Below are 13347 nucleotides of genomic sequence, written 5' to 3'. Positions count from 1 at the left end.
TATCGATTTTTAAGTCAGTTTTAAAAACTCATCTTTTTAGGCAGGCCTTTTTATCTGACGTTTAATGCTTTGAGTTCTCTACAGAGATAATGGTGTGTTATTTGTTTATAGACTGCTATGATGTTCTATGTTGGCTTTTCGGTATTGTACAGCACTTTGTGCTTAGGTCAGCTGTAAACTGCTTTAGAAATAAAGTTTATTATTATTAAGTGTTCCCAGATCATAGGGCGTAGTGTCCCCCATATTGCAGTGTTTACTCTTTATTATAATAACCAGTGTTTTGTGGAAAACGCAAAAACTTGGAAACTCTGCATAGATCTTACAGGTAATACTATGAAGATTAAAATGGCAAGATTGTAAAAATATTCAGCAACACTTTGACTCTGGTGCAGACAAATCATGGTCACAGCTGTACCACAGTGACATGCTGTACCAGTAATTTGAATGTATTTACTTATTTTCTTTTATTTGCTTGATTGTAATTATGTTTTGCCAGTCATTTTTGTTATTAGTCTCATTGTCTTTATATGCTAATTGTTTTTAAACTTTGTGTTCTGTAAAGCCCTTTGAATTGCATGAACCTGTATGAGCGATGCTATACAAATAACATTTCAACTGAATCTTGGAAAGCGAGCAAATATTTGAGGCTTACACTGAATATGGTTTTGTGTTTTTATATGACCTCTGTGTGTGTGTGTGTGTGTGTGTGTGTGTGTCCCTGCAGGTACCAAGGTCCTCTGTTAGAGGAAGGAGCTCTAGATTCTGCTGTGTGTGGAGGAGCAGCCTCACCTGAGTTTACTAAGCTCTGCGCCTGGATTGTCTCAGAGCTTAGAATCTATTGCCTGCTGGAAGAGAATGTCCATGCCACCAACTGTGAGACATATCGCCACTATTAAGTGAAGTTGCTGCTTGTAGAGAATTAAGAGAAAGTATCTATACTTACAGTAGAGTTGCACAAAAAATGGTTCTAGTTAACGTGTCCTTTTCTTGCTAGTTGAATGTTGATAATGATGGCAAAGAAATGAAAAATAAAATGCGACCTTCTGTGGTTTAGGTGTCATGGGTAAATAAGTATGTTATTAGGTTAAAATTACTAAGCTTTTAAACAGGCCTAATGGTAGAAGAGGGTAAAAATTTACATTTGGGCGTATATAATCGCTGTTAACGGTATTTGTACCGTGAGGGTGTGTGGTTGAGACCTGCGTTGTTGCAAACGCAACTAGGCTTTTTTGCTTAAATTTAATGTTGGATATATTTGTCCCTATACTCATCTCAGGTACAAGTGAGGCTGAGAGCTTCCAGCTAGAGGTCAGCGGTCTGCTGTCGGAACTCGCCTGTCCTTACACTGTCCTCACCAGTGGAGACATCACCCAGAGGCTCTTAAACAGGACGGACTGTCTGCTGCTTCTCAGTATGATAACAGCACTTTTCAACATTTCTAGTGAAACACAAACTCAAGAGTTAATATCTTATCTTAAACAGTATTGTTGCATTGACCTGTTGGCTGCTAATGTGAAAGTGTGGACATGGCATGCTGCCCTGGGCTTTAGCTCAGTGGGTTAACACAATGCCAGTTGGTTCACTTAGCTCAGACATAGCATGCGGCCACCACTAGATGGCAGCACAAGCAGCATGTGTGCAGATCAAGTCTCTGCAGCTACATCAGGTGTTGTCAGTTATCCGGTTGATTAGACCTCTGTTGGATACAGTTGTTTAGAATTACATGAGCTCACCAAACTACGTGTACTTCTAAAAGTGATAAAGGTATTGCCCTATTATAATAGCTGCAACAAAAGTAACAGAAGGGAGAGAGATGTAAATCCAGGACAGCCTGTGCATACCCACATGTTTCAAAAAAGAGCCCAGACATTTCTATAAAGATAGTGTATGTTTGTATTACACTTTTGGTCTACAGATATCCAGCTTGTGTCCCGGTCTTCATTTGAAGGCCACACAACAGACAGATTTCAAGCTCCTGTTTCACTGAAGTGCTGCTATTGGGAAAAGAGATGTCCTAATTTTAGCATGTGCCATCATCTGGTTTAGAGCAATAGTTCACTGTCAGACTACAAAGTGCAGTATCACTGTTGGACTCCTTATAGCCTGTGGGACCAAAGTTTATTTATTACCTCTGACAGGACACTTGACATCACTTCCTTTCTGGGGCTGAATTCTGGGTAACTCCTTTGAACAGAATGCTAATGTAACCGGGCTTTGATATCATGAGTGGCGACCTCACTCAGTTCCCAGTATAGCTCTGTCAAGCCTTCTCACTCAGTTCCCAGTATAGCTCTGTCCAGCCTTTTTTGTTGGTTCAGTCATGTTTGTGACATGTATCCAGCTCCTATTTGAATACTGCTGAAGTCCTAAAATAACATGTATGTGCAGATTTTACTGAAATGTGAAATTCGTGTAAGCAGGGATGTGTGATATTGACATAAAATGATATCTATACATTCTGGGATTTTTGTCTAATGATAAGCAGACGATATTTTGCGTCCTTCAGAGGTGTGTTTACTGGGTCACACTTGTTAATAGAATATTAATTGTTGCTTCCTGATGATATTAATAGAAACAACATTGAAGGAAAAAGGCCATATTTATTTACTTAAAACTGAAGCATTCAAGTAAAACGGTACACAAACATTGAAATTACTTTCGCAAAATGATTCTGCTAAAGTTTGCCGAGTGTGTTTTTGTGTTGGTAACTTGGCTGGTTTAGTCCTGTCATGGACAGCAGACTCCTGAAGCTTTTCATATTGTTCATATTCTGTGTGGTGCTAAGTTTGCAGGTCAAACAAGCTGTCACTCTGTCTTTAACAGCAACTGATTTCTGACAGTTTGCAGGTTGTAGTCTTTTGAGCAGCATCCCTCTTTTCAAAGCCACATACCTCGTGTGAATGAGGATGATCCACCTCTAGCATAGACCGTGATGCTTTTGGTGTCTGTGTTTTGTATCCTGGCGCTATTTGTTCACTCATTTTTAACTTTTCGAATGCATTTTTAGGCAGCTACACTAGAGTAACTTGTGGTGCATGACCATGTACACACTGGGTGTGCTCTCCATGTGCATGCGTAGTAGTCTATGCTGCTAGGCTACATGACGCATTGAATGTGTGACCTCTCAAGGCATGTTTTAGAAACATGAGTGACATAACTCAATAATGTCAGCTCACACATTAAGGCAAGATATTGCAGATGATACATATTGTTCACTCCTACATAACTGTTGTTTGTGTGACCAGCAAATTGCACATTTTCCTCAGAAAACTTGGTTATGACCTGTTTCTTCCAACTCTGATAGCTTGTCCCAAAATGTCCAACAAATTTGAAACATTCACATCTCTCCACGGACCTGTGTCGCTGTTGATGCTCTCCTCTGAATGAGGATGATTGTGGTGATACCTGTGCTTAAATTTAGATATAGTAACAGCATAACTAGAAAAGAATAAACTTTAGAAACACCTGAAATAATTTCCAAATATGAAGATGAGACTGAGGATATACTGCATATAAATGCACAAATTATTATATGGAATCTAGAGTATTTTTGGCTTATCTGATGAACTAACTAGTACTGTACAAGTAAGTCATGCACATTAACAAGCTATGAGTAATGGCAGCCTTTTTCTGCTGGCCGAGCAGAGGTGAGAAGTAGTAGTTGATGCCTGATGAGCTCTATGTGACTGAAATGATGTTTATAATCAATGAAATATTGTAAAACAGTGTCTTTTTTTTTTTCTTATACAAGGCCATAAGGGGTGATAGAACATTTTATTTCCAAAGAATGTCACATAGTCTCATGTTATTCTTAGCTGTAGAGATGGATTAAGAGGGTAAAAGGATCAACACAAGGATCAGCCAGCATTCTTGTCTGGAGTGAAAGAGTCAAGGATAGTGTTAAACTGACTTTCCATTTATTGGAAGCTACCTTTTGTGCTGACTCCGAAAGAAAGAAAGAAAGTCACTTTCGGCTTTTCCCGTGTAGGGGTCGCCACAGCAAATTGTCACACTGACGACTCACATGTTGACATTTGACACGTGTTTTACGCCGCATGCCCTTCCTGACGCAACCCTGATTCGAACCCTGAGCCATCCCTGATAGGCCTCAACCACTAGCCTACCAGGGATGGCTGCTTTTTGTGCTAACTCTAATTGGCCATAAAACAAATATAGGTTTAAATAAAGTTTTTAATGATCTAAAATTACCTGTAATTAAAATAATTTATTTATTCATGACAGCCTTCATTGATAGCAGGTGAAGTCGGTCAGTCAGCTTCACAGTCCGTTCATACCATCAATTCTGTGCGCTGCTGAGTGGAGGCAGCTCATATCAGGCAGTAGAAATGGTATGATCCACTTCAGGAGTGTGCAGTTATCATATTAGATGCTTCTTCAAGGCATGAATGTTGCCTCCATTCAGAGTGCACTGTTCAAAGTAAAACAGACCAGTCATATACTTTGTGAACCATAGGTATTGCAAAGACCTTAATTGTGCAAGTAAACCTTAATACAGCAGCGCACTCCCCTAGTGCTCTGGCAGGAGAAGTGGCCTAAAGGACAGGAAAAGATGAGATGGGGCGTCAAACGTTTTTGTTTGTTGTGAATACCTGATGAAGACTTAATGTGGAAATGTCGTTGGCATGGCAGCTTGACCTGAATAAGCATTTGTTGGAGCATTAAATTGGTGTGTGGGCTATAGTTCTTTTCTTCATTATGATTAGAATTGATTTAAAAAGGTATTTTGATTATATGGGGCCTAAAAACTCATCCCTTTTAGAAGAGCTAAACCCCCAGCTTCCACACTGTATCTAGCAGAAAGCTCTTAAATACTCCGTGACTGCAGCTTCATGTCACTGCCCCCTGCTCCTATTGTCTGCTCTTGGCTGCTGTCCAGGCGAGACAAGTGAGCTGATAGAGAGGGCAGAAGAGAGTACCAGCAGCTTGTGAGAAGTGGCCATACACAAGAAAAGGTCCTGGCAAGACAAAGAGCAAAAAGTAGAAGTGCCAGTACTGCACACCGGCCCACTTGGAGCACTGGAACAGAACTTTTGGAGGTTTTTTTTGTTTTGTTTGTTTGTTTGTTTGTTTTTTTCCAACAGCATTTACCTTAGTGTTGTACTGGGACACCACATATGTCAGTGTTATCTCACCTTCACATGCTCCTCTCAGATCAAAGAAAGTGGTCTTAGACGATTAAATCATATCACAACATTTGTCATCTGCACCAGCCCTTACGTGCTCACTTAAATAGAACAGTCAGTGTTATAAGATGTTTCTGTTCTTATGATGTGTTAAAATGTTTGGCACTGCCTTAGCAACAAAGATGGAGTTCATAAATCTTTACTGAACTTTAAAATCTTTTTTGCTTTTTCATTTATTTTCAGTGACAAAGCTTATGCCAGTCCACCCTCCCCAAAGTTGGTCTTATTTAATGGACTGTGTGGCTCTGACATGGTTTTAAATATGACTTTCTGAAACTTAAGCATGTTTTCGAAGCATTTAGAATTTGATCAAGTCCATTTTCTATGTCAGCCTTTCTGGTATCTGAGTTGGAGGCGTCAAGGATGATCCTGGTCAGCAAGCCTCAGAAGAAAGCCCAGGAGTCAGGCAGCCCCTTGTTTCAGGAACTGAAGGGTATCTGCATGGCGCTGGGCATGTCCAAGCCTCCTGCCAACATCAGCATGTTCCAGTTCTTCAGTGGAATAGAGAAGAAGGTCAGTTGGTCTGGTTACACACAGAGATGGTGTACACTCACAACAACTGAACAGCATCTTGTAAGGTTAATCCTGTATTTCAAGCTGGCCATTCTCATTCATGTCCTGACAACAGCTACTGAAACAACATGTGGACTGACAGTTGAATGTGTCCTTTACCCTAGAATCTCTGGGTTGTTTAAACTGGTTTCAAGAGCGGCAAACCACATGTTTTTTTGTGACCTTTGTGTGTCATGATGGTCGGGATCTTGTTTCACAGAATTGTTTGTCCTCACAATAAGTGCCTATTTAGCTTAGCATGTTTTGGCAAAGAAAATATAACATTATATAGTATAAGCAAATATTATCAGTAGTCTTAGTGAGAAGAAACCTACATCTTCCTGATTTTGTCACAGTGCTATAACATATTGTATGTCTAATTTTTCTTAGCTGAAGGAAGCCATAGGCCGTGTCCCGCCGACTCATGTAGGGGAGCCATTGATGAGGAAGCCCCTTGGACCTGTGCACTTGGTAAATACTGTTATTAAATTATGGAGAAAGGTAATGCAGTTTGGGGAACATGGCACAAGTGAATGACTCTTCTCTTTTGCTTATCATTTTCCAGGAAAGAATTGAAGCTATAAACCAAGCACTAGTAAATGAGTATGAAGTGAGAAGGAAGATGATGTTGAAACGCCTCGATGTGACAGTGCAGTCTTTTGGATGGTCTGACAGAGCAAAGGTATGGGGCAGTTTGGGATCTTCCTAAATCTGAAAAGGGTACGATGTTTTGATGAAACACAAATAAGCCATTTTAAACGAGAATACTTTGTACACCTTGTGGTGGCCTTAGTATAGTTTGGCCACTCTCGATGTGGGCCTGCCTTTTGTCCTGCTAAGAGAGAGAGATGAATTAGTAAACAGTTTGCTTAACAAGGAATCAATTGGTATGGAAAACTAAAAAGGCCAAATGTAGACACCCCCCAGCTGGAGAAGGCCTCCTGTGGGGTTGGGTATTGTTTCAGTTTTATCACTTCTGTTTCTGCTTATCAAGCCCAGTTCTTGTTGATTCTTGGTTCTGATTCCAATATTTTTTGGAAGAAATTCCATGAACAAAAATGAGCCTTTATTCTTGGCATAATAAGGCTATAATCAGTAAACTGTGAAATGTGTCACAAATGTTTGTTTCCCTTCATGGGGGGTATCTGGGGAAGGGGGATGAACCATTGGTGGAGGGGTGCTCTCTGAAGTTGTATCTAAGTAAAATATATGTTAGAATAATTTGTACACAACATTTGTTTACCTTAAATTAATTATCAGCTTCTCTGTGTTTTTTATCTGAGTGAGACATCGCTAATGTTGAGGTGAGCTGTACCATTACTGTGGCTGTGAGATCACAGCACATCAAGCGCAGTGCATTACTTTAGATTCATGCAGTGTTGAAGGAAAAGCTTTTGTCATGTTAGTGGTGCTTCCTTCATGCACAAAATATCCTTACTGCCGGTGGTGCATTTTGCCGTCCACATGAATGCCACATAATACAAGTGAAATGTAAAGTAGATGAGCATGACAAATCTAAATAGGCAGTAAAATCACAAATCTAAGGCACTTTAAAGCAGCAAGTGAAGGGAGCAAACAAAAATACAACAAGAACACAATATAATGCAGAGAGAATATTTGCTACGTGGGAGCCGTGGAGTGTAAATACTCAGCAGTGAGTGTGCAATTATGCATGTGCAAAATGAGTATGTAAACAGTACAGATGGAATTACATGAGGTAGATCCTGAGTCAGCTGTTTATGATGCATTGTGACACTGCCTGCTGTGGACTTAATTATGAATTAAGTTTAAACTTGATGAGGGCTGCAGCTGATGATTACTTTCATTATGAGGTAATCTGATGATTCTCAATTTTTTATGAAATTGGTTAAAAGTGAAAAATGCTGGTGATGGTTTTCTCAAGCTCAAGGTGTCATGATATGGCTTGTTTTATAAGCAACAATCTAAAATCTAAATATACTTGGTTTAAGAGAAGGAAAAGCAGCAAAGCTTCACAGTTTGGAAGCTGATCTGTCAAATGTTTGACATTTCTGCTTGACAAATGATATGAAAGATTAAGTGATTTTTTTTTTTTTTAAATATAGCTGTAGAATCATTTTCTGACCAGCAGCATATCGAGTGACTAATTGTTGCAGATCTAATTTTGAGCATATTCTGATATGAGTGTGGCCACCCCAGCATTTCTGACCTATACGGACAGCAACACTGCTCGATTCTCCTCTCAGGCCATGCACAGGTATTGTGTGTTGGCCTCATTCATTGAATGATGAGTGAATGAATTGTTTGTTTCTGTGTCATACCAAAATTTTCTACCATATGTCAGTTACATATCAATTCAGTAACAGCTTTCAGCAATTGGCATGTTCCGAAGAAAAATGTTAGCTGCAAATCACATATTGTACATACAGTATATGACTAAAATACTTGATGTATTGGTTTCCAAAAATGACGCAGGCCTTCCTTTGTATGACATATTCCAGACGCATACTGAAAAGCTGGCCAAAGCTTACCAGCCACTGCGCTCTGCCCTGTGCACCAAAAGTAAAACCTCTGTTGCCCACCTCCTTGCTGTTCGACAAGACTTATCCAAGATCCTACGCACAAGCAGCGGCAAGATGAGAGAGAAGACTGCTTGTGCTATCAATAAGGTTGGCTAAACACCGTGTAGTCAAATCCTTCTTTTGTTTCAGGATATTCATAGTGTTTTAATGTTAATGTTTCTTTGTTTATAAGGGGTGTGCAAAAGTCAGAGTTCTAATGATGTATCTAAACAAATGTGCGGGGATTTGGTCTGTGGCAACACTTAGAGGTTAGAGCAGATTTTTAAACTAAAGACATTTATTTCTGTGACAGGGAGGCATTTGTGCCTCCACTCACATAGGTTTGGCATTATTTAATATTTTTATTTAAACAAATTTTGTTAAAAGACCAAAATTAAATGTCTGAGTATGTTTTAATGGTTGGGCATTGTGAGACAGACTCAGCTGGCTCTCAACTGCAAGCTCACTATTTCCTACTGAAGACAAAAGTATTGAAACTTTAATCATAAATATACTTTATATTTTGGAAACAAATAAAATTGGCTTATTTGAAAAATGCTTAGTTTTCAGAAACTGATTATTGGCATAAGTTACTGACAGGAAATATTAGGACTGTCAGGACAAATTAAACTATTTCTATAGCACTGTACAAAACATGGTTACAAAGTGCTTCACAACAGCAAAAGAACATAGACGTTTGCATGTTTAAAACACAAGCAAACGTGTGCATACATAAAGCCCCATGTTATCAGTATTGGTGTACACCGATCAGCCATAACATTATGACCACCTGCCTAACGCTGTTTACATCAGAGTCAGTGAGGCAGTTGGTTGGCACTTGTGTCAACTGCAGCTCACTCTGCATCTTCTATGAATCCATTTGCTTCCACAGTTCTACTGTCAGGAAGAGCACAGATGTGTCTACAATTCAGTGAAAAACTTATGTAAAAGGAGTGAAAAGTGGTCGTGAGGACAAGTTTAAGCTACAGCAGGTCAACCTCATCATCAGTGAGCCATGGGCATTCATGACCCTGTCGCCAGTTCACCATTTGTCCTTCCCTAGACACTGTTGGTAGGTACTAACCACTTCAGACCAAGAACACCCACCAAGACCTGCAGCGTGGGAGATGCTCTGACCCAGTCATCTCACCATCACAGTCTGGCCTTTGTCAAAGTCACTCAGATCCTTACACTTGCCCATTTTCCTGCTTCCAACACATCAACTTTGAGGACTGAATGTTCACTTGCTGACTAATATACCCCACACACTGACAGGTGTCAATGTAACAGTCGGTGTTATTCACTTCACCTGCCAGTGGTCATAATGCTATGGTTGATCGGTGTATGTGTGCCTTCTAAAAAAAAAAAAAATTAAATGTTATTAGTAAATTATGTGTTTTTAATTTAATCAGGTGGTTTTAGATAGAAGACAGGCAGGGTTTAGGGTGTACCTTCAATATAGTTTGATTCATCCAAAAAAAAACTGAGCTTCAGGAACCCAGTGAAAGAAGCCCAAAATGACTGAAGCACCAGCATCTGTTTTAAGTATTTTGTTTTGTCCTTTTCTTTAACCCATCATGTTCACTCAGAGAAACATAGGATACATCTCAGGTTTCTTATAAGCACCGTTGTTTCCCTCACTTGCATCTTTTTCTCGTGTCGTAGTCCTGCCACATAAAATGCGAGGAAAACACGTAAGGAGAAAGGACTCGAGGAACTGCATTATTAACGATATGAGATGTTTTTTTTTCCCCTCAGATCTTTCATCTTAAGCATCTAATCACCAACTGATTTCTGATAAAGTGGTGTGTCAGTTCACATAAATCTCCGTGAAGAATGGTCTTGTGTGTCCTCGGTCCTCAGAGCTGATTTAAGAGGCTTAGAACTTTGACTGAGACATGAGATATACCCAGTATCTCACAGAAAGAACAAACAAAAATGGGATTGTATTGGCTGTTAAGCTTCCTTCTAAAGTATCAAGATTTAATGTGTGTCCTTTTCTCAGGTTCTAATGGGCCGAGTGCCAGACAGGGGAGGCCGACCCTGTGAAATTGAGCCACCTCCTCCAGAGATGCCGTCCTGGCAGAAGCGCCAGGATGCTCCACAGGGCGGAGGACACCATGGGGGTGGGGGTGGGCATGGAGGCAGCAGAGGAGGCTACGATCACTACTCTCAAGGTGGGCGTGGAGGATATGAGAGAGGAGGAGGACCTGGAGACAGGGGAGGCAGAGGAGGAGGTGGCAGAGCGGGGAAGGTGCAGGGAAGCTGGGGAGATGGAGGTAGAGGTGGTTACAGCCAGGGCCAATATCAGGATACAGGAGGTCATCAGGGAGGAGGGGGGAGAAGTGGTTATACAGAAGGAGGGAAAAATCAAGGAGGCTTCCAGGACCCTGGTTATCACGGAGGAGGTGGTTACCATGACAATTACCACCAAGACGGAGGCTGGCATCAGGAGAGAGGTGGTGGCCGAGGAGGTCGGGGAAGCAGGGGTAGAGGAGGCCGTGGTGGAGGACAAGGGGGAAACTGGGGAGGGAGGGGAGGGCAGAATTTTAACCAAGGAGGACAATTTGAACAGTTCTTCCAACATGGTGGGCAGCACTACAACCAGGCTGGCTTTAATCAAAGCAGACACTACACTAGTTGAAGACGCAATGTGGGGCATGGCAGCAGAATCCACTTGTCATGCGTGAACAGAATTAAAATGCCTTATTGTAACGTCTTCACGTTTTCAGCATAGTAAAATTTTGACTAAGATTTCAAATGAGGATATACACTCACCAGCCACTTTATTAGGTACACCTGTACTATTGTATGCAATTGACTGCAACACTTCTGCCTTAACATCTGTGTTCATGAAGCTCAAAATGTTTCATATTTTGGTGAAATTGTCATAAATGTATAAATTAAATTGTGTTGTACTGGACTATATTCAGAAGTGTCTTTTTTTCCTCCCCAGCTACATACATGAGAGGGTCAGAATATTAGGAACAACCTGAATCTAATGTAGTCAAGTAAACACCACCTTTAACTATGACCTCAGTAATAAACATATAATTGAATTTATACATTTGACAATTTCTCCAAAAACAAACATTTTGAGCGCAAATGTTAGAGTGGATGTGTTGCATTAAGTGGAGACAACTGTACAGGTGCACCTAATAAAGTGGTCGGTGAGTGTACAGATAACTGAATAGTCACTAAAGACAGCATTGGAGTAATTGCTTTAATATAAAGGGTAGTATTTTGGTTTTTCATTCTGTTGTTATTGTTCCCTTATTTTGCCTCCAAATGAGTATTCCAGCCAAAAGCTCTGCTATAAATGGAGTCCATTAGGTGGAATCTGCTGTCTTACCCTCATTTTGACATGTAATATTAATACATTGACCATTTTTGGAAAGACAGGAAAAGTTCATAAGGTTTCAGTGTTGGTGTACCTGCCGTGTACAGTATATGACATAAGACAAAAACAGCATTATTACATGTAGGATTCTAGTATAGGTTACAGTAAAATTTGATGACTGAAAACAGCTTTATCTTTTCAGTCTTCATTTTGTTTCAGTAGATGTCACTGAAACGTCTTTTGTTCCATGTTTAAAATATGTGATCTTGTTGTGCTCATTGCATATTATATGCATACAAATGTGGATGTTGGGATGTTTGCAGGCATGGGTGAGTAAGCAATAAAATTTAAAATGAGAATACTGACTTTTTAAATTTACTGGCCTGGTTTTCTAAGGCAGGGAACTGTAAAATTTAATGTTTGGGCTAGAGATAGGGGAATGATACTGAAGCTCCATATCGTCACTCTTGTGAAGTGCACAGTGGGCAGTGGTGGAAGAAGTACTCAAGATCCCTTACTTAAAGAGCACATGGCACTTGTCCTTGTTTTTTGACTTATCTACAATGTTACAATGGTGAATTATCATCTTAGATGTGACCTAAAGCTCAAAAAATGAGGTGTACGTATGTTCTAGTACAGACTATTTGGAGTTATGATGGGTGCAAAGCTAATCTAGAGATACCCAAGATTAAACATTAAATGGCTGGAAATGAGTAAAATGAGCAACCATGGCCACTTTTATGTAAAAGTAGCAATACAATAGTGTAAAAATACTCTGTTACAAGTAAATGTGCAGCACTAAAAATGTTACTTTGAGAACAAAAGTATTAGCATCAAAACATACTTAAAGTGCTAAAAGTAAAAGCAGTCATGCAGAATTGAGCATTTAATGTATATCATGATTTGATAATGCATTGCTGCAGTGGCAGCTGGTAAAGGGGGTGCTAGTTTTAACAAGCATATATGCTTGGAATTTGAATTACTCCTGGGTAGCTTTTGGAGATCAATAAAGTCTTTTGATTATGCTGTAACCTTTGTATTAATCTGGTTCTGAAAAGTAATTGGTGAATTATAAACTGAATGTAGTGGAGTAAAAAGTACAATCTTTGCCTCTAAAATATAGTGAAGTCAAAGTATGAAATAGCACAAAATCAAATCAAATTAAGTAAAGTACAGATACCTCATAATTGTACTTATGTACTTGGTTACTTTCCACTACTGTCAGCAGGTTGTGCTGGAGCTTGTATAAAAGAAGAATGTCACATGATCACATCTGAAGCTTCAGACATCAGGTGAACAGAGCTTGAAAGTTTTGCATCTAAACAGTGTGACGGGTAAATTAGTTGGCTAAGAAGAGAGAAGACTGTTACCTACCAATGCATACTACAGACAGACAAATTCAGGACTGATCAGTAACATATAACTATATTAAAATGCTGGCAACTGATGGCATTTTTGAGAGAAGCAGGACTGACTAGAAGGAGCAGCTTTTTCTAGATCCATGCAGTGCCACAAGTGGAACACATCACTGGCACACCTACTTTCTCTCAGTTTATTCTGTACTCAGTCCAGAATCAGCAGCATCACCTTGGCGTAACACTGGGACCAGCTGATAGATGCCAAGAGTAATAGAGAACGGGGGGAATTGCGATCAGTTGTATTTGGCTTCAGACATTACTGAGTTACATATTGGTGGTGACTGAATAACAGA

General features: G+C 39.9%; 1 protein-coding gene across 1 annotated transcript in view; it reads left to right on the top strand.

Annotated features, from left to right (window-relative positions):
* The window catches only part of fam98a (family with sequence similarity 98 member A), an 18216-nt gene extending 7078 nt beyond the window's left edge, over nucleotides 1-11138 (top strand). The window contains exons 2-8 of the mRNA XM_020599909.1: nucleotides 725-873; nucleotides 1277-1411; nucleotides 5536-5717; nucleotides 6147-6227; nucleotides 6322-6438; nucleotides 8237-8404; nucleotides 10302-11138. Coding sequence (XP_020455565.1) covers nucleotides 725-873; nucleotides 1277-1411; nucleotides 5536-5717; nucleotides 6147-6227; nucleotides 6322-6438; nucleotides 8237-8404; nucleotides 10302-10940 — 1471 coding nt within the window. The 3' untranslated portion in view covers nucleotides 10941-11138. The remainder of the gene's footprint in view (nucleotides 1-724; nucleotides 874-1276; nucleotides 1412-5535; nucleotides 5718-6146; nucleotides 6228-6321; nucleotides 6439-8236; nucleotides 8405-10301) is intronic.
* The last annotated feature ends 2209 nt before the right edge of the window (nucleotides 11139-13347 follow it).

Source organism: Monopterus albus, unplaced genomic scaffold (assembly GCF_001952655.1).
Source record: "Monopterus albus unplaced genomic scaffold, M_albus_1.0 scaffold43.1, whole genome shotgun sequence".
Classification (NCBI taxonomy): domain Eukaryota; kingdom Metazoa; phylum Chordata; class Actinopteri; order Synbranchiformes; family Synbranchidae; genus Monopterus; species Monopterus albus.
The sequence above is the reverse complement of the archived record's forward strand: the minus strand, read 5'-3'. Positions and strand labels throughout refer to the sequence as shown.